General features: G+C 45.7%; 1 protein-coding gene across 3 annotated transcripts in view; it reads right to left on the reverse strand.

Moving 5' to 3' along the window:
- Positions 1-13,800: 13,800 nt before the first annotated feature.
- The window catches only part of nipblb (NIPBL cohesin loading factor b), a 136,031-nt gene continuing 129,799 nt past the window's right edge, over positions 13,801-20,032 (reverse strand). For 2 of the 3 annotated variants that reach the window (XM_042336341.1, XM_042336334.1), the window contains exons 30-34: positions 19,193-19,327; positions 18,404-18,502; positions 17,142-17,195; positions 15,797-15,905; positions 13,801-14,332 (exon numbers count right to left, since the gene is read on the reverse strand). In XM_042336341.1, coding sequence (XP_042192275.1) covers positions 14,076-14,332; positions 15,797-15,905; positions 17,142-17,195; positions 18,404-18,502; positions 19,193-19,327 — 654 coding nt within the window. In that variant the 3' untranslated portion in view covers positions 13,801-14,075. The remainder of the gene's footprint in view (positions 14,333-15,796; positions 15,906-17,141; positions 17,196-18,403; positions 18,503-19,192; positions 19,328-20,032) is intronic. The other variant, XM_042336345.1, reaches the window with a different exon arrangement.

The raw sequence follows: 20,032 nt of genomic DNA on the forward strand, positions 1-20,032 counted from the left end.
GGGCAACAGGACTCTCTCTGAGACACGCGCCCATCAGTGTTTCACAGTGCAATCAATTGTGGTGTCTATCTACAAGACGAAGGGACCCTAGTGAGACCGATAACTTCACAGGGATCTCACTGTGATTCAGTGGCTCTTAAGGTGATGCTTTGACACACAGCCACAGGCACACACACAAACAGACAGACTTTCAGACAGACACAGAAAAATGGGAAGAGGGAAAGTGTCACAGGGTGGGAATATTTCAGGTTTGGACTATTATCTTGACCGTTTTTTAGGTGATACTATTGGAAAAGAGTAGTTACTTTCTCTTGGTCAGAAATGCTCCAGATAAGGGTGCAGTCCTGTAGTTCAGTGTTAGAGCACTCACCTTGCAAGCAGTAAGTAGGAACCCGATTGTTAATGATTGGCGGCTCGCTTTTCTGGGGGTAATAATTCCTTCAAAAAAAATTGGGGTCATTCAATCCATGACTGTGTGTGGGACATTGCTGTGCACAGTAGGCGTCTCAAATATACTATAAAGTGAATTGACTGTATTTTGTGGGTGAAACCCGCCAGTCAGTTGTGCACAGCAGTGTCCCACAAACAGTTGTGGATTGAAGTGACCAATTTTCTTTTGAGGAACTATGACCCCTGGAAAGCGATCCACCAATCAACTAACAACTGGGTTCCTACATACTGCTAGGTAAACAGAGGTGTTTGGAGCAAGGAAACTTGCCTAACATTTCGCCCTGCCTGGGAATCGAACCCAGGTCTCTCGCTTGCAGGGCAAGTGCTCTAATCACTGAGCTACAGGACTCCATAAAATATACAGTCAATTCACTTTACAATATATTCTTTGAAGCCCTTTGAGACATCTCCAAAACGTGATAAGGTGTTATGTAAAATGCAAGTATTATTATTATTAGTTCATCATTCCATTTCCGGCTGTTTGTATGGACTTTCTTGGGGAGAAATTCCACCTGGGTCAACAATTATTCTTGTTATATGCATATCAGAAAGTCAAAACATTGGAAAATTCTTAAAAATAATTGTCACTTGGAAGTTGTTTTCTGTAAATTTAAAGCAAATAAGAATAATCCTTGCAGTTCAATATGAAAATTTCTCTTAAGAACTACAGAAACTACTACTTGATTAGGTGTTAATTCCAAATTACTGCTGAGCAATCAGAAACTGGTTGCACCCAGGGAGTATAAAGAGGAGATAGCTGCAAGAGCCTCACTGGAGCTGTACTCTCCACCTCTCAAAGCCATCAGGAACCTCGGTGTTCTGTTCGACCCTGAGCTGTCCTTTCTCCCTCATATCCGCGCCACAACTGGCACCGCCTTCCATCACCTCCAGAACATCGCCAGACTATGGCACTACCTCACCCCTCATGCGGCTGACACTCTGGTCCACACCTTTATCACCTCAAGGCCGGACTATGGGACCTCTCTCCTCGTCGGCCTTCCCGGCCCTCCCTCCACACTGCAGGTCATTCAGAACTCTGCAGCTCGTGTACTGTCCCGCACCAGGCTTCGCGCCCACATCACTCCCACCCTCGCCCTCACTCCCACCCTCACTCCCACCCTCGCCCTCACTCCCACCCTTACCTTCGCCCTCGCTTGCCTCCACTGGCTCCCCATCCCCCAGAGGATCGATTCCAAGATCCTCATCCTCACCTACAAGGCCATTCACGGCCTCCCTCCCTCCTACCTCTCCGACCTACTATCCCCCTACCTACCTTCCCGTACCCTCCATTCCTCTGGCTCCGGTCTGCTCCACATCCCCCGCCCCAACCACCCTACCATCGGTGGCCGGGCCTTCAGCCTCTCAGCCCCTAGGCTCTGGAACTCTATCCCCCAGTGCCTTCGCCTTGCCTCCTCCCTTTCCTCCTTCAAGGCCGGTCTCAAGACCTTTCTCTTTGACCGTGCCTTCAGCTCACCTCTCAACTCTCTACCCCCTCCTCGCTCCCTCCTTTCCCTCCCCTCATCCTGACCATTTCCCCCTTGCTCGAGTTCTGACCCAACTGTACAGCGCCTTGGGACGTCCTCCCAACGTGAAAGGCGCTCTATAAATGGAATCTTGTTGTTGTGGAGCAGAGAGCCCAGAGTGAGCTACGTCCGGAGTGAGGCGAGGCCAGAGTGTGAGGGAATTTGGTGAGAGTGGGAATTAGCTGCAGAGGGGGAAGTAGGTTATATATCTGAGGGGAAGTAAGAGGAGATAGATAATGGCCTGGCAGGTGATGTGCGAGGAATGTGGTATGTGGGAGTTGATGGAGGGCAACCTGAGCCCAGGTGACTTCATCTGTAGCAAATGTTTGCAACTGAGGAAGCTCCAACTTAGAATAGCTGAGCTGGAGTCTCAGGTGCAGACACTGCGCTCCATCAGGAACAGTGAGAGGTTCCTGGACAGCATGGTGGAGGAGACCCTCATTACCCTAGGACTCAGTTATAGCAGCCCATCGCTGTATAGGAGCCATGAGAGAGGGGTACTGGAGCTATCGGGAGGTCAGAGTTCAAGAAAAGGACCACTCCCAGAGGAGCCCAACACACAGCCACCTTTCATTCATGCTAAAAGTGATTAGGTGACACTGCGACGGGGCAAGAAGAGGGCTTGTTCAAGGCAGAGCACCCCCAACAGAGTACCAGTCTCTAATCAGTACTCAACATTAGCTATCGAGAGCGTGGAAGCCTCTTATGAGGACAGCAGTGGACATTCTGTCTAACAGGACAAAGGCATGGTTCACAAGGGCAATACAGTTGTGACAGGGGATTCAACAGTAAGAGGCACTGATAGGATCTTCTGTAATCAGAATCGTGAGGCTAGGATGGTTTGCTGCCTTCCTGGTGCAAGGGTAGTGGACTTCACAGAGCGCATGGACAAGATTCTTCGGGGGGAAGGAGAATATCCAGAAGTCGTGGTCAATGTGGGGACCCACAATATTGGTAAGAAGAGGGCTGAGATGCTCCAGGGCGAGTATCAAAAGCTGGGGAGCAACTCAAGTTCAGAACATCCAAGGTGGTGATCTCTGGGTTACTCCCGGTACCTCGGGCAACAAGGCACCATAATGAAAGGATCAGGCGCATGAACGATTGGCTGGAGAAATGGTCCGGAAAAGAACTACTGGAGGAGGTGGGATCTTTACCTTGAGGATGGGCGGCACTTAAGCAAGGCAGGGGTGAGCTACCTTGCCAAGAGATTATCAAATGCTGTAGGGGCGGATTTAAACTGGTGTCGAGGGGGGATGGGTATCCAATGGATTAGAGATTAGAGGAAAACGACAAGTGGGAAGTATAGAGCAGGTACAAGCAGACAATTTCCTCAAATGCATGTACCTAAATGCACATAGCTTAAGGAATAAGGTTGATGAGCTGCAGGTTCAATTGGCCGTAGGGGGTTACGATGTGGCGGCTGTAGCCAAGACATGGCTCAGGACAGGAATGGGAGTTAAATATTCCAGGATATAATGTGTTCAAGGATAGAGAAGGAAGAAAAGGAGGAGGGGTGGCAATATTAGTTAAGCATACAATTATAGCTGTAGAAAGGAACGAGGCTCTGGAGGGCCCGACAACAGAATCCATCTGGTTAGAGTTAAGAAATAAGAAAGGAGTGGTTACACTGATGGGAGTTTACTATAGACCACCAGACAGCGGGAAGGAGATAGAGGAGCAGATCTGCAACCAGATCGCGGATAGATGTAAGGCAAACAGAGTTGTGATAATGGGAGATTTCAATTATCCCAATATAGACTGGCAAAATAGTAGCGCTAAGGGCAAGACAGGAGAAAGATTCATAGACTGTGTGCAGGAAAATTTTCTTGAGCAGTATGCTTCCAATCCTACGAGGAAGGAAGCATTGCTGGATTTAGTTCTGGGGAATGAAATAGGTCAGGTTGAACAGGTTTCGGTAGGGGAGCATCTAAGTAACAGTGACCATAATATTATTAGATTTAGATTACTCATGAACAGGGACAAAGTACAGTTAAGGGTGAAAATACTTGACCGGAAAAGGGCTAATTTTGATGGGCTAAAAAGGGACCTAGAGTTGGTGGACTGGCAAGTGAGACGAGCAGATTCCATTTCCGGCTGTTTGTATGGACTTTCTTGGGGAGAAATTCCACCTGGGTCAACAATTATTCTTGTTATATGCATATCAGAAAGTCAAAACATTGGAAAATTCTTAAAAATAATTGTCACTTGGAAGTTGTTTTCTGTAAATTTAAAGCAAATAAGAATAATCCTTGCAGTTCAATATGAAAATTTCTCTTAAGAACTACAGAAACTACTACTTGATTAGGTGTTAATTCCAAATTACTGCTGAGCAATCAGAAACTGGTTGCACCCAGGGAGTATAAAGAGGAGATAGCTGCAAGAGCCTCACTGGAGCTGTACTCTCCACCTCTCAAAGCCATCAGGAACCTCGGTGTTCTGTTCGACCCTGAGCTGTCCTTTCTCCCTCATATCCGCGCCACAACTGGCACCGCCTTCCATCACCTCCAGAACATCGCCAGACTATGGCACTACCTCACCCCTCATGCGGCTGACACTCTGGTCCACACCTTTATCACCTCAAGGCCGGACTATGGGACCTCTCTCCTCGTCGGCCTTCCCGGCCCTCCCTCCACACTGCAGGTCATTCAGAACTCTGCAGCTCGTGTACTGTCCCGCACCAGGCTTCGCGCCCACATCACTCCCACCCTCGCCCTCACTCCCACCCTAAATATACAGTCAATTCACTTTACAGCATATTCTGTGGAGTGCTTTGAGATGTGTAGAAGACGTGAAAAGCACTATATCAAATGCAAGGAATATTATTATTATTATTATTCATCCAGGGAGGTTTGGATGCCCTCCTTTCCGCTTTGTGGGAATGTATTTGTTCTGTCCCCGAACTATCTCCTCCTTGAAGGCTTTCCATTGCTCGTTAGCTGTTTACCTGCCAATCTTTCTTTCCAGTCGACCTTGGTGAGCTCCCTGTTTAACTCACTGAAATTAGCCTCTTCCAGTTGAGTATTTCACCTTTGATTGCTCACATTTCCATAAGTACTCTAAACCTAATGATGTTGTCTCACTGTTGTCCAGATGCTCTCCTACTGAAACCTGCTCCACTTGCCCCACTTCATACCCCAGAACTAGATCCAGCACTGCTTCCTTCCTCGTTGGGCTGGAAACGTACTTATCCAGAATGTTCTCCTGTGCACATTTCAGGAATCCTCCCCCTCCTTGCCCTTTACACTGTTATGTTGCCAGTCTATGTTAGGATAATTGAAGTCCCCCATTAGCATTACTCTATTGGTTTGACATCTTTCTGAAATCTGCTGCAGATTTGCTCGTCTCTCTCCTTCCCACTAACTGGTGGTCTATAGTTTACACCTAACAGAGTAACAGCTCCTTTTCTGCTCCTTAACTCTAACCAAATAGATTCTGTTTATGGACCCTCGAGCACATCGTCCTTTTCCAGGGCCGTAACCGTGTCTATAATCAATATTGCCACCCCCTCCCCTCCTTTTTTCCTTTCCCTATCCCTCCCGAGTACATTGTAGCCAGGAATATTCAGCTCCCATTCCTGCCCTTGTTTGAGCCAAGTCTCCGTTATTGCCACTACACCATAACCCCATGTGGCAACTTGAGCCGCAGATCACCAATATTATTTGTCACACTCCGTGCATTTACACACATGCACTCCAAGACCCACTGAGCCTGCTCTGCACTTCTCCCCCGTCTAATCCCTCCCTTTTCGGGATTACTCCTGATTGCATTGCTATTCGTCTCTCCCAGCCCTCTGTATAACTTGGTTGTCCTCTCTGATGCTACATCCTGATTCCCTTCCCATCTCAAAATTAGTTTAAACCCTTCCCTGTAGCACCAGTTAACCTCCCTGTGAAGACATTGGTACCAGCCATCACCTTGTACAGGTCCCACCTGCCCCGGAACTGGTCCCAATGATCCAGGAACCTGAACCCCTCCTTTCTGCACCATTTCTCTTCCCCATTTCTTCTAACTTCCCTATTTGACCTACTGGTGACTATTTTCTATTGATGGTCTTTGTTTTGGTCTCCCCCACAAGTGGAAACCTTCCCTATGTCGACCCTATCAAAACCTTTCATCGTTTTAAAGACCTCTATCAGGTCACCCCTTACCCTCCTCTTTTCAAGAGAAAAGAGTCCAAGCATGTTCAGCCTTTCCTGATAGGTCTAACCTCTCAGTTCTGGGATCATCCTTGTGATCTCCTTTGCACCCTCTCCAGTGCCTCTACATCCCTTATATATTGTGGGGACCAGAACTGCACAGTATTCTATAACCAAGGTTCTATAGGTTTACCATAACTTCCCTGCTTTTCATATTATTATTATTATAGATAGGTCCCAGAGTACAGAGCGAGCTACGTCCGGAGTGAGGCGAGGCCAGTGTGAGAAGGAATTGGGTGAGAGTGGGAATTAGATGCAGAGGGGGAAGTAGGTGTAAGTTTGTAGTATATCTTCTAAACGACAATAATACAGGTATAAATAGAGTGAGAGGGCAGAATGCAGGTGATGTGTGAGGAATGTGGTATGTGGGAGTTGATGGAGGGCCTTGAGCCCTGAGCCCGGGCGACTTCACCTGCAGAAAATGTCTGCAACTGAGGAAGCTCCAGCTTAGAATAGCTGAGCTGGAGTCTCAGGGGGAGACACTGCGCAGCATTAGAGATGGGGAGAGCTTCCTGGACAGTTTCATCCTGGAGCCACACACTCCGTGTCCCAGGGAACATTCCGTTGCCAGCCACGGACAGGACTGGGTGACGGTCAGACAGGCGGGTAAGGGAACCCGAAAGAGAAGGGCAGAGGAACCCCAGGCTTTAACCTTGTCCAAAAGGTATGAAGTACTTGCAACCTGTGTGGACAAGGAAGTCTGTGAGGAAGATGGGCAAACGTACCCCAACACCTCTATACAGGAGGCCACACTGGGAATAGTCAGAAGGAATATAGTGGTAATTGGGGATGAGACAGTCAGGAAGACTGACACACTTTTCTGCAGCCGTAGCAGGGAGACAAGAAGACTCTGTGGCCCTCCTGCGGCCAGGGTGAAGGACGTCACTTCTGGGCTGGAGACAAATTTGAAGCAGGAGGGAGTGGATCCCATAGTTATGATTCACATAGGGACCAATGATGTAGGAAGGACCGGTAGGGACGAGGTGAGGAGCAAGTTCCGGGAATTGGGAGTTAAACTAAAGAGTAGAACTTCGGAGGTATTAATATCGGGATTATTACCTGAGCCGGGGGCAAATTGGTACAGGCAAAAGAAAATTAAACAACTGAATACCTGACTAAAAGAATGGTGCGGAGGGCAGGGGTTTCACTTTATAAGCCACTGGCACCAGTATTGGGGGAGACAGGAGCTATTACAAAGAAATGGACTCCACCAAAACAGGGCTGGGACAAATGTCCTGGCAACACGAATAAATAGGGAGGTAGACAGGGCTTTACACTACTAAGGGGGTGGGGGGGGGGGTGGGGGGAGGGGTAAAATCAATCACATGTAATCCATCACAATTAAAATTAGGACCGACGAAAGTGGGAGAGCAGATTAACGAGGGAGATGAGCAACGTGTGTCAAGCGAGGAAAGGAAGCCCAGGGATAGGGCACTGGTGAATAGGACTAATAGCCCGAAGTCAGAATTAAAGGCGCTATATCTGAACGCGCGAAGCACTCGAAACAAGAGAGATGAACTAACTGCACAAATAGAAACAAACGGGTATGATCTGGTAGCCATCACTGAGACATGGTTACAGGGAGATCAAGGGTGGGAGCTAAATATTCCCGGGTATGTGGCGTATAGAAAAGATAGGCAATGTGGTAAACGAGGAGGGGGGGGGGGGTGGCCCTGCTAATAAAGGATGGGATAAAATCACAGTATCTCTCAAGGTATAAATCAGGAAATTAGCAGAGCATAGAGTAAAGGAAAATCATTAATTGTGGGCGATTTTAATCTGCACATAGATTGGGACAACCAAATTGGGAAAAGTATGATAGAGGAAGAGTTTATAGAATGTGTTAGGGATAATTATCTCGATCAGTTTGCCGAGGAGCCAACCAGGGAACAGGCCATATTAGACCTTGTTTTGTGCAATGAAGCAGGTGATCAGCAAACTGGAACTTAGGGCTCCTCGAGGGCAAAGTGATCATAATACGATGGAATTTAGCATTAAGTGAGAGAGAGAAGTGGTTAAGTCCGAAGCAAAGGTTTTAAATTTAAGTAGAGCCAACATTGCTGGTATGAGAGAGGATTTGGCCAAAATAAACTGGGAAATTAGACTTAAGGATTTGACAGTAGACCAGCAATGGCAGACGTTTAAGGAGATAGTGCAAAATTCCCAGCGAACACATATTCCTTTGAGGAATAAGAATGCCACAGGAAAGGTGGCCCAACCGTGGCTCACTGGAGCAGTTTGGGACAGTATAAAGTTAAAGGAAAAAGCCTATAAAACAGCTAAGATGAGTAGTAAACCCGAGGATTGGGAGAACTTTAGGGATCAACAAAGGAGAACCAAAAAAGTGATTAAGAGGGAGAAAATGGAATATGAGGGCAAACTAACGAAGAACATAAAGACAGACTGCAAGAGTTTTTATAAATATATAAAGAGGAAGAGGCTGTCAAAGGTAAATGTGGGTCCGCTACAGGCAGAGACGGGGGGAATAATAGTAGGGGACAAAGACATGGCAGAGTCATTAAACAAGTACTTTGCTACTGTCTTCACCTTAGAAGACACTGAAAACCTACCAAGAATAGAGGGGAACCAAGAAGACAATGTTAGTGAGCAACTTGGGAATTAATATTAGTAAAGAAATGGTTTTAGGTAAATTGTCAGGTCTTAAAACTGATAAATCTCCTGGACCTGATGGCCTACATCCTCGGGTTTAAAAAGAGGTGGCTACTGAGGTAGTGGATGGCTTGTCTTTGATCTTCCAAAATTCTCTGGATTCTGGAACGGTTCCCATTGATTGGAAGATTGCAAACGTGACACCACTATTTAAGAAGGGTGGGAGAGAAAAGATGGGGAACTATAGACCAGTTAGTCTGACTTCAGTGGGAGGGAAAATTCTTGAGTCCTTAATTAAAGATGTCGTTATGGGATTCCTGGAAGACCATAACAAGATGAGGCAGAGTCAACATGGCTTTACAAAGGGAAGTCACGCTTCACTAATCTTTTAGAGTGTTTGAAGATGTATCTGCAGGTTAGAGAGGGGGGAACCAGTTGGTGTAGTATATTTAGATTTTAAAAAGGCATTTGACAAAGTGCCACACAAAAGGCTATTGCACAAGGTTAAGGCCCACGGGATTAATGGGAACATATTACCATGGATTGAAGAGTGGCCAACGGGTAGAAAACAGTGAGTAGGGATAAACGGGTCATTCTCGAATTGGCAGGAGGTGACTAGAGGAGTGCCACAGGATCAGTGTTGGGCCTCAGCTATTTACATTTTACACCAATGATCCGGACGAGGACATTGAACGTAACATATCTAAATTTGCGGATGACACTAAACTCGGTGGGAGAGTGAGCTCTGAGGATGATGCAAAAAGATTGCAACGGGATATAGACAGGCGAGGGGAGTGGGCGAGGAGGTGGCAGATGGAATTTAATGTGGGGAAGTGTGAAGTTATTCACCCGGGTAGAAAAAATAGAAAAACAGATTATTTTCTAGAGGGGGAGAGATTAGATAGTGTTAGTGTTCAGAGGGATTTGGGTGTCCGTGTACACCAGTCTCAAAAGGTTAGTTTGCAGTGCAGCAGCAACTAAGGCGAACGGCAGTTAGCGTTCATTGCCAAAGGTTTAGAGTACAAGAGTAGGGAAGTCTGACTGCAACTGTATAGGGCTTTGGTGAGACCGCATCGAGAGTATTGTGTGCAGTTTTGGTCCTTATTTAAAAAAGGACACACTTGCCCTCGAGGGGGTGCAGCGTAGATTCACTCGGTTAGTGCCTGGGATGAGGGGACTGACCTATGAGGAGAGGCTGAATAAACTGGGGCTGTATTCTCCAGAGTACAGAAGAATTAGGGGGATCTTATTGAAACATATAAGATTCTTAAAGGGCTGATAAAGTAGACACTGAGGGACTGTTTCCCCGGGAGGAGAATCTATAACCAGGGGTCACGGTCATTCCCCTTGTCTACTCTCTCTGTTACCCCTTCAAAGAATTCAATGAGGTTGATCAAGCCTGACATTCCTTTGTGAAATCTGTGCTGACTCCTCTTTATTATGTTTTCCGTTTCTAGATGTTTTTCTATTACCTTCTTCAGTAAGGATTCCATTATCTTTCCTACCCCTGATGTTAAGCTGATAGGTCTATAGTTTCCTGGGATTGTTCCATATCCCTTTTTAAATATAGGTATAATATCAACTGTCCTCCAGTCCTCTGGCACCACTCTTTTCTGATGAGTTATTCTATATGTGTAATAGTGCCTCTGCTATCTGTTCCTTCGATTCTTTTAATATACGCAGATGCAAACCATCTGGACCTGGGGTTTTATCATCTCTGTACCAGTTTTGTTAGTTTTTTGATTATACCTCCCCTTTGTATCTTAAACGTATTTATATTTTTTTGATCTCTTCTACTGTCATGTCCACCTGATCCGTCTCCCTGGTGAATACTGAGGCAAACCCATTATTTAATATTTTTGCCAATTTGCTGTCACGGTCTGTGAGCTGATCGTGTCTATCCCTTAGAGCCCCTGTTCCTATTTTGATATTTCTTTTGTTATTTATATGTCTGTAGAATATTTTACTATTTCATTTCATATTCCTTGATTTCATTTCATAATTCCTCTGTGCCCTCCTAATTATTTTTTTGACTATTTTCCTGACTTATTCGTATTCTTTTTTGTCGTGCTCTCTCTCTCTTCCTTGTTGTTTATGTACTTGGTGAACGCTTCTTTCCTGAGTCTCAACTTTCCCCTCATGTCTTTATTCATCCATGGTGTCTCATTATTATTTAGCTTGGTCTTGCTTTTTAGCGGAATATATTTCTCCTGTATTCTATTGATCACTGTTTCAAATGTTTCCCACTGCTGCTCTATCTTTGTTTGACAATATTATTTTTCAGTTTATTTTCCCAAGTTCCATTCTAATCCCCTCAAAACCAGGTTGTTTACAATCTATTATCCTGGTCTTTGTCATACTGATGTCTTTTTCAATCTTTATCTTAAACCTTATTAAGTTATGATCGCTATTGCCTAGGTGATCCCCTACACGTATTTTTCTTAACTGCTCTGGTTCATTTCCCATTACTAAATCCAGCAGGAATTTCCCCCTTGTTGGGCCGCTTAAATTCTGGGTAAGAAATGAGTCCTTTAAACATTGAAGGAACTTAATTCCCTTATCCCTTTTACCTACCTCTTCTGGCCAATTTATTTGGGGATAGTTGAAATCCCCCATGATTATTACTCTATGCCTTTTACTCAATTCCCTAATTTGCATATTTCTTCCTCTACCTCCATTCCACTATTAGGTAGTCTGCAGAGTACCCCTATTTGTGTGATTGATCCCTTCTGTGTTCCTGAACTGATTGATCCTGAACTGCGTTCAGTTCTGGGCACCGCACTTTAGGAAAGATGTTCGGGCATTGGAGAGGGTGCAAAGGAGGTTTACCCGATGGTACCAGGAATGAAGGACCTTAGTTATGAGGAGAGGTTAGAGAAACTAGGATTATTCTCCCTGGAGCAGAGAAGATTAAGAGGGGATTTAATAGAGGTTTTCAAGATCATGAGAGGATTTGATAGGTTGAACCGGGAAAAACTGTTCCCACTGGAATGTGGGTCAGTAACCCGAGGACACTGATATAAGTTAGTTTAAGATAGATAGACAGAGGGCAGGTTAGGAGAAAATGTTTCACCCAACGAGGTGTTGGGATCTGGAATGCATTACCTGAAAGGGTAGTGGAAGCCGATCCAATAACAACTTTTAAGAGAGAAGTAGATGGGTATTGGCGGAGGACAGGATTGCAGGGCTATGGGGAGAAAGTGGGCCAGTGGGACTGGGTTGGATTGCTGTTTCAGGAGCCGGTGCAGACACAATGGGCAGAATGGCCTCTTTCTGTGCTGTATGAATCTATGATTATCTTTTATCTCTATCCACACTGATTCTGTTTCTAGGTTATGTCCTTTTTTTCCACTGCCATGATGTTATCCGTAATGAGTACTGTTTTTCCCACTTTCTACACACGTGTCTGTCCAGGGCACACAAAGTTTTCTAGAGTTCTCACGTGGCACACATTGTGTATGCAACCTCCCTCAGCTGCCCTGCCATATTCCCAGACATGTTTTATATTAATATAACTTATATATTTTATAATTATGCACTGAAGTCCCACTCTCACCAAATTCCTTAAAAAAATGCTTTTTATAGAATTATAGAATCATAGAATCATACAGCACAAAAAGAGGCCATTCGGGCCATCGAGTGTGTGCGGCTCTTTGAATAGAGCAATTAATGTCAATCCCACTCCCCGGCCCTTTCCCCATAACCGGCAAACCCGTCCTCCTCAAATACCCATTTTAAAAATAATTATGGAATTGGCCTCCACCGCCCTTTCAGGCGATGTTCCAGATTCCCACAACGCGCTGCGTGAAGCACTGTCTTCTCCCCTCCCCTCGGCTTCCTTCAGAGACTATTCTCAATCTGTGACCTCGAGTCACCGACACTCCCACCAGTGGGAACAGTTTGTCCCTCTCTAACCCATCAAATCCCCTCATGATGTTGAAGACCTCTATTAGGTCCTCGTAACCTTCGTTGCTCCGATGAGAATATTCCCGGCCTCTCCGGCCTTTCCTCATCATCACGGTCCCTCATTCCTGGTCCCATCCTCGTAAATCTCCTCTGTACCCTTTCCAATGCCTTAACGTCCTTCCTATAGTGTGGGGCCCAGAACTGGGGCCGTATTCTAACTGAGGCCTAACCAGTGTTTATATGGGTTAATCATCACCTCCTGACTCTTGTACTCTATGCCCCTATTTATAAAGCCCAGTATCCTATATGCCCCTTTACAGCCTTATCTCCCTGTCCTGCCACCTTCAAGGATCCAGTTACCTGCCCCCCAGGTCTCTCTGTTCCTTCACCCCCCCTTAAGATTGTATTACCGCCTATATTGCCCCTCATTCTTTCTACCAAAATGCATTACTTCACATTGAAACTCATCTGCCACGTGTCGCCCATTTTACCATCTGTCTCTGTCTTCCTGCAGTTTTTCCTGTCCCGGTGCCTTGAGACATCCTCCAGACGTGAAAGGTTCTATACAAATGTCATTTGTTGTTGCTGACCCTCTATATTCTTCCTTTGGCAAATCCCCCTCCACACTCTGACAAGCCTCTGGGAGAAGCTGTTCTGCCACCCAGGGCTTCATAACAGACTCACAAAGGTATCCTTGAAGTCTGGATAGTACTATGCAGAGTTTGTGGGATATCCCTTTAAGAGTAATGGCCAGTTTGAGAAGAACCTATGCAATAGAACAGGAAGTATAAAAGGACCCGGGAAGGGAGTCAGTGCATAAGATGTGATGGCTGCAGTACTCGATATCTTTTGAGTTGCTGATAAAGAAACTACCTAACACACCAGTACTTGCGATTACATATTACATGGTGTCAGAAGTGTTTTGGACTGGGACAGACGACGAGATTGAAAAGAGATATTAAAAAGAAGCAAAATGTGTTCAATATTGAATGTCTTCAAGTTGCTAATAAAGAAGTGACATAACACACCCATGCTTTGGATACAATGAGTTGTAGCAACGATCTAATATGGGAATCTGCCTCAATCACCACTGTAGGCTATTTCTAAATCCTAACCACTCTGTTTATGAAACAATGTCTACAAACCTCCCCATTTGCTGGGCTACTAACTAATTTAAATTAATACCCTCTGGTCACTGACACATTGGCCAGTGGGGATAATGTCTCCCTATTGACTATTAAAAACCCTCATAATTTTAAAGACCTCGATCAGGTCACCTTCAACCTTCTTTATTGCAAGGATCCCCTCCTCCTGGTGTTACCCTCCTCCTCTATCACCCCAACGTCTTTCCTAAAATGGGGGAAACAATACTGAACAATACAACAATATTCTAACTATGGTCTAACAATGTATGTAAGTTTAGATTTACCTCTACATATATATATATATATAAAACCTTGGCTTGGGTGTGTGTGCTGTGAGATGTTGTGCAGGTGGACAGGATACTTACATTACACTTTGTGGTGAGGTACGGCTGAAGCGTCATTGCATGCTTGACCATTAGATGAGGCTGTATTTTGCTGAACAGGTACAAAGTGATTAAACAAGCCACCAGGCAGTTGGTGTTCATGCCTTTGCTGTCAGAATCTACCAGAAAAACACAGACACAGAGGTCACTGCACTTCACCTCCACAACCCAGAGCACTCCATTCCCTGACTGCACATTCCTCTGTCCACCCCACACGCTGCATTATGAGGCACTAAACCACAGCCAATAACTGACCCAACACAGGCAGCAAGCGCTGTTCACGTAGCTAAACAAACTCTGTAAATACAGATCCTTTTCACTTTACATTGCTCACATGAAGGGATCATAAGCACAATCTCCATTTTGCATCTGATACCAGCAAGGAGGAGAACAAGTAATGGGGAAGATACTAATGAAAACAGAGGATTTATACCTGCGGACAACTCAGTGGCAAATACAATTCAATGTAAACAAAGATAAAACTATCAATGTGAAGCAAGGAAGCAGGAGATGATGTATGTTATACAGACAGGGCCACTGTCTCAGCCTGAGAGGTATTCAGGAGTAATCAGTGAACTCTGTGGTAGTACAAAGGCAAATATCTTAATAATAAACTCTGCATTGGATATAGCACCTTTTACATTGGGAGGATGTCCCAAAATTGACTGTGTAGTTTTGGGCAAACTCAGCAGCCAATTTTTTGCACACAGCAACGTCCCAAACACTCATGAAGTAAATGACCAATTTTATTTGGGGGATTGTTGGCCCTGACACCGGGAGAAATTCCATTCTCTTTACAAGTGCCACCTGAACATGCAGACTGGGCCTTGGTTTAATGTCTCATTCGAAGGACAGCACCTCTGACAATGCAACACAACTCAGCACTGCATTGGGATGTCAGCTTAGACTGTATGAGTCAAGACCCAATGAAGCTTGAACCCATAAGCTTCTGATTCAGAGACAAGGGAGCTACCACTGCACCAGGCTGAATGTCATGTATTAGCAGAGCAAGAGCACAGATCAGAGGAGGTTAGTGTTACAGGAGGTGTCTGTCAGAACCAATCTGCACCAATTGTGCACTTTGTCATCTGAGCACAGGAAAGAAGTTCTTATTTTAATGAATGAGAAGATGAGTAGCCAAAAGGATGTCAGGTCTCAGCACCAACATCCTGGGTAAAGGGGAAGACATTGGGCTGATTCTCATTGGCAAACAGGTGACTGAAGTTATCTGACAGATGATCAAGAACAAGCTTCGGGTAGTGCATCACAGGTAAGGCCACACGCTCAATGTGACAGCGTTAGGAGGCAATCAGGAGTCACACCAAGGGAAACATTGTGGAATGGGTTAGCAGGGCATCACAGACAAGCAGGCAGTGTTAGAGGGAACTCGAGTAGTACAGTTACTGATCTAGACAGCATGTGCTTGTAGAGGAATGCACAGTCCAGCCCAGCAATGGCACTGACTCACAATTCCAAGTGTGAAAGATTCCTGGAGAGAGAAATGATTGTGGTTATGGTGAAGGCTGGGAGTTGAGAACTCTCCTACGTATCTGCACAGTTTATGTCTCTGGTGCAGAGTTTACCTGCAAGCGATTCCTCGTATTTGAGGATGTGCTCCACCAGATTATCCACGATCTGCACACAGGCTTTCTTCACTGGTTTGTATGATGAGTCCTCCTCAGACTTTAGTAACTGTAGTGGAAACAAGAGGAGCTGCCTCATTACCTTTTCCATCTTGTAGGCTCCTGCCTCCTGTTTGTCCCTTGCCCTCTCTGCTCACCATCGGTGGCCGTGCCTTCAGCCACTATGTCCCGAAACTCTGGAACTCTTCCCCTCAATCCCTCTGCCTTGCCCTCTCCCTCCCCACCTTCCTTTTTGATTGTTCTTACGGTCACCCCCACCCTCCTGCTTTGGTGTTGTGCTCTGCCACTGTCAAGCACTCCGGGACGTTAAGGGCGCTGTGGAAATGCAAGTTGTTGTTGTTGTGACCCCCCACGCCTTGCTGGTTTACCCTCTTATTAATTTCTGTACAAAGCTATTTCGCGTATCGCACAAAACACAGTCACTCCACTTTACAGTTATCTTGTAAAACGCTTTACGATGTTGTCCCAATGAGAAAGGCACAATAACAAATGTAAGGATTATTATTATCACTACAAGTATTTTATTTGGCGTTAGTCTTAATGTTTTCCGCAGAGTTTGGTGCTTTGTTACTCGGCTTCGATATGTAACAGCAAATTCAGAATCAGGCTGGCTTAGTTAGTAGTACTCTCCTCCCCCAGTCAAAAGGTTCTAGGTTCAAACCCCACGTCAGTGAACTTTGAACACACGTAATCTAGTATTTTTATCATTATATTATATACTTCTACTTGTTTGTGCTATTTTCCTCAATCTCTCATATCAAATTCTTGCTCAATTTATTTTTATAATAATAATAATCCCTGCAATCTGGTACAGTGTCTTATTACAATCGAAGGACGACTTGAAGTGCTTCACAGATTTAATTGTGAAATGCAGTGACTGTGAATTTGTAGGCAAACACAGCTGTGTATTTGATGCAACACCTGTCACATGGGAAAGACATCTCAACATAGTTTCACAGGATCTGCTGTACAGTGCATGACTGGGGCCAACCAATTTGCACACAGTAAGGTCCACAAACAGTCATGAAGTGAATGACCAATTTTATTTGGGTGATTGTTGATAAGGACAGCAGGACACCCTTCTCTTTTCAATATGCCATCTTTAACATCCACCTGAACAAACAGACGGTTTAATAATAGTGTGCCCATTTATCATCAACCCATTCCTATCCACATCCGTGTATGTCGACAAAATATGCTTGATCGCTGTGATGTGGACTGTAAAATAAAATCGATCTGAAATACTAAACAGTTAAACACCAAACACAGAGAGAGGAACACTTACATTCTGAAGAAGTTGCTCAAACCAATCGTAGCCAGTGTCCCTGCACGCTGCCACCTACGAGTAGGTAAACACACTCATCAACACAAACTCACTGACAAACAGCATGTCCACTTCAGACTGCCAGCATTCAGCTATCCCACCAGCACTGTGCTTACCATGTTTGGAGAGGAGAGTTGGGGAGGGACTAGCAATGAAAGTACCCTGGGCTTATAGATACTTCATAAGAACAAGATATTTTAGGAACACGAATGGCCGTTGAGGCCAACAATTCAGTCAGTTTTTGGTTGAATTAATTTCACTTCCTTGACCATGTCTCTCAACCTCTTCTCCCTCCAAAGTTGTGGGGTCTCAACTGTGGCATTCAGTGAGATTCTGTAAACAGGAAGTCCCAAATAGAATATCCCTCTGTAATCCTTCAAGACCACCGAACCGCAGAAACTCCATGCACATTTACTATCTCTCACAGACTTTGGCCTGTATCCCCCTCATCTCAAGGTGTGCTGGGTTACATTCCATCAAAATAAGCAACAGATGTTCTGTTAAAAGCAGCAACAGTAAAACCCACAGATTTTCCTGAGTGGAAGAAGGGATCACCGGCTAGGCTAACTGTGAGCAGAAATCTCCAGTTTCTCAGCACTCAGGAATCACAGGTACCTACATTCTCGAGAAGCAGAACATCAGCAGCACAGGGTTGGTTGGGGTGAACATGCTGCTGGAGGGAGGTGGGGGAGAGGCAGTCTGTTTGGAGTTGAGCTGGCTCCCAGATAATGTGTCTCCGCGAGCCTATCACCCCATGCTTTGACTTGTAGGGACAGACCAGACACTTGGGACAGAATTGTTTCTGGCTCAGCTCCTGTTAACCCTTCAGCCAAAGCCCTAGCAGGTAGGGTGGTCCTAGCTTGACAAGCAGCGGGAAAGCTTGCCAAGCAGCAATATCAACGGCAAGCTGTGTGGTTTTAACTGGTTAGACTCCAAGAGTTACCCCAACACACATTCTGGTCTCCAAGCCTTGGCTTTGGCCAACCTGCGCCTCTCCAGGATTAGGTAAGCAGGATGCATCCCTCCAGGGAGAGAGTGGGTACAAACAGGATATATAACGGCTAAGCTGGAAGTCTCAGTAGTTTGGTTTGGATATTCTTAAGCATGGTGATGGGATTCTGTACATCAGATGACTTGACCATTTAACAAAGGCTAGTGTAGAGATTAATCAGACAGCGACAGGAGAAGAGCGAGCAGCTGATGAGAAGGTACCCGCAACTCACCACATCGGTGACATTGAGAATTTTCCTGGTCATTCCCTCCGAGTCGTGAGGCGGCGTTGGGGTAAACCACAGCTTCTGGAAGGTTTCATTCACCAGTTTCTGCAAAGATTCAGACACAACACTGAGAACAACCACAACATCATCTTACATTTACACGGCACCTTCCACATCGGGAGGACATCCCAAGGCGCTGGACAGTCAGGGATTTAGACCTGAGCAGGGTTGGGATCAGGAGAGGTGGAGGGCAGGGAGGGTAGGGGTAGGAGGGTGGCAGAAGGCACGGTCGAAGAAGAGGGTCTTGAGACGTGCCTTGAAAGCGGCAAGGGAGGGGTGAGGCGAAGGGACTGTGGGATCGAGTTCCAGAGAGTGGGGGCAGAGAGGCTCAGGGGGTGGGGTGGGCAGGCGGGGGACATGGAGAAGGCTGGAGCCTGCTGAGCGGAGGGAGCAGACAGGTTGATATGGGGTTAGCAGGTCAACCGCAGCCTCACAAGCAACAGACAACAAAAACAACTTGCATTTATATAGCGCCCTCCACGCTGGGCGGTGTCTCAGAGCGCTGACAGACAACGAGAGCTTCAACTTATTCACTTCTCAGAACAACAACAACAACAAAATTAGATTTGTAAAGCGCCTTTCACGTTGGGAGGATGTCCCGACACACTGAACAGTTAGCGATCAGGAACCTGACTGCAGCACAGAGGCCGGCTGGCTCTCACACTCACTGCTGTTTGGTGGTGGTGGGGTGAGAAACTGTCAGGCTGGCACGTCACTCAACGCATATGACTTTACCTTAATTCCCTCTTCGTCATTGACCCTGCGAATCATTCTCACACACATCTCAGTCACTTTGGAGAAGGTGGGTTGTTCGATACAGATATCACGAAGAATCTTTATGACCCGTTTCCTCACGCTGATGCCGGTGTCCTGTATAATACAATAGACATTTGTTTGGCGCCTTTTATATTGGGAGGTGGCCCGACGTTCTGACTGCCCAAGGTTTGCATCCAAGCTGAGGGGTGTGCAGAGGGGAAGGAGGGAGAAAGATGGACGAAAACGCGGTCAAAGGGAAGTCGAGACAGACCTTGAAGGAGGTGAGGGAAGAGCTGAGTTGCTATGACTGCAGGACGGAGTTCCAGACAGTAGGAGCAGAAAGCCAATGGTGGGGCAAAACATACCAGGAGGATTTTGAACTCAATCCGCTAGGGGATTGGATGCCAATACTAATAATCCTTGCATTTGATATAATAATATAATGATTGCACTTGACATAGTGCCTTATCTATATAAATGACCTGGGCTTGGGTATAGGGAGGACAATTTCCAAGTTTGCAGATGATACTGAGCTGGGAAAGTAGTAACCAGTGAGGAGGACAGTCGCAGCCTGTAAATGGCCATAGACAGACTGGTAACGTGGGCCGACACGGGGCAGATGGCGTTTAATGTGGAGAAATGCAAAGTGATGGGAGTTCGTGAGGAAGAATGAGGAGAGGCCATATAAACTGATGGTACAATCTTAAAGAGAGACCTGGGGGTCATATAGTAAATCTCTGAAGGTGGCCGGACAGGTAGATACAGCTGTTAATAAAGCATCCGGGATACAACAACAAAAAGATTTTATTTATAGAGCGC

The sequence above is a fragment of the Callorhinchus milii genome, unplaced genomic scaffold (genome assembly GCF_018977255.1).
Source record: "Callorhinchus milii isolate IMCB2004 unplaced genomic scaffold, IMCB_Cmil_1.0 Scaffold1, whole genome shotgun sequence".
NCBI classification, from domain to species: Eukaryota; Metazoa; Chordata; class Chondrichthyes; order Chimaeriformes; family Callorhinchidae; genus Callorhinchus; species Callorhinchus milii.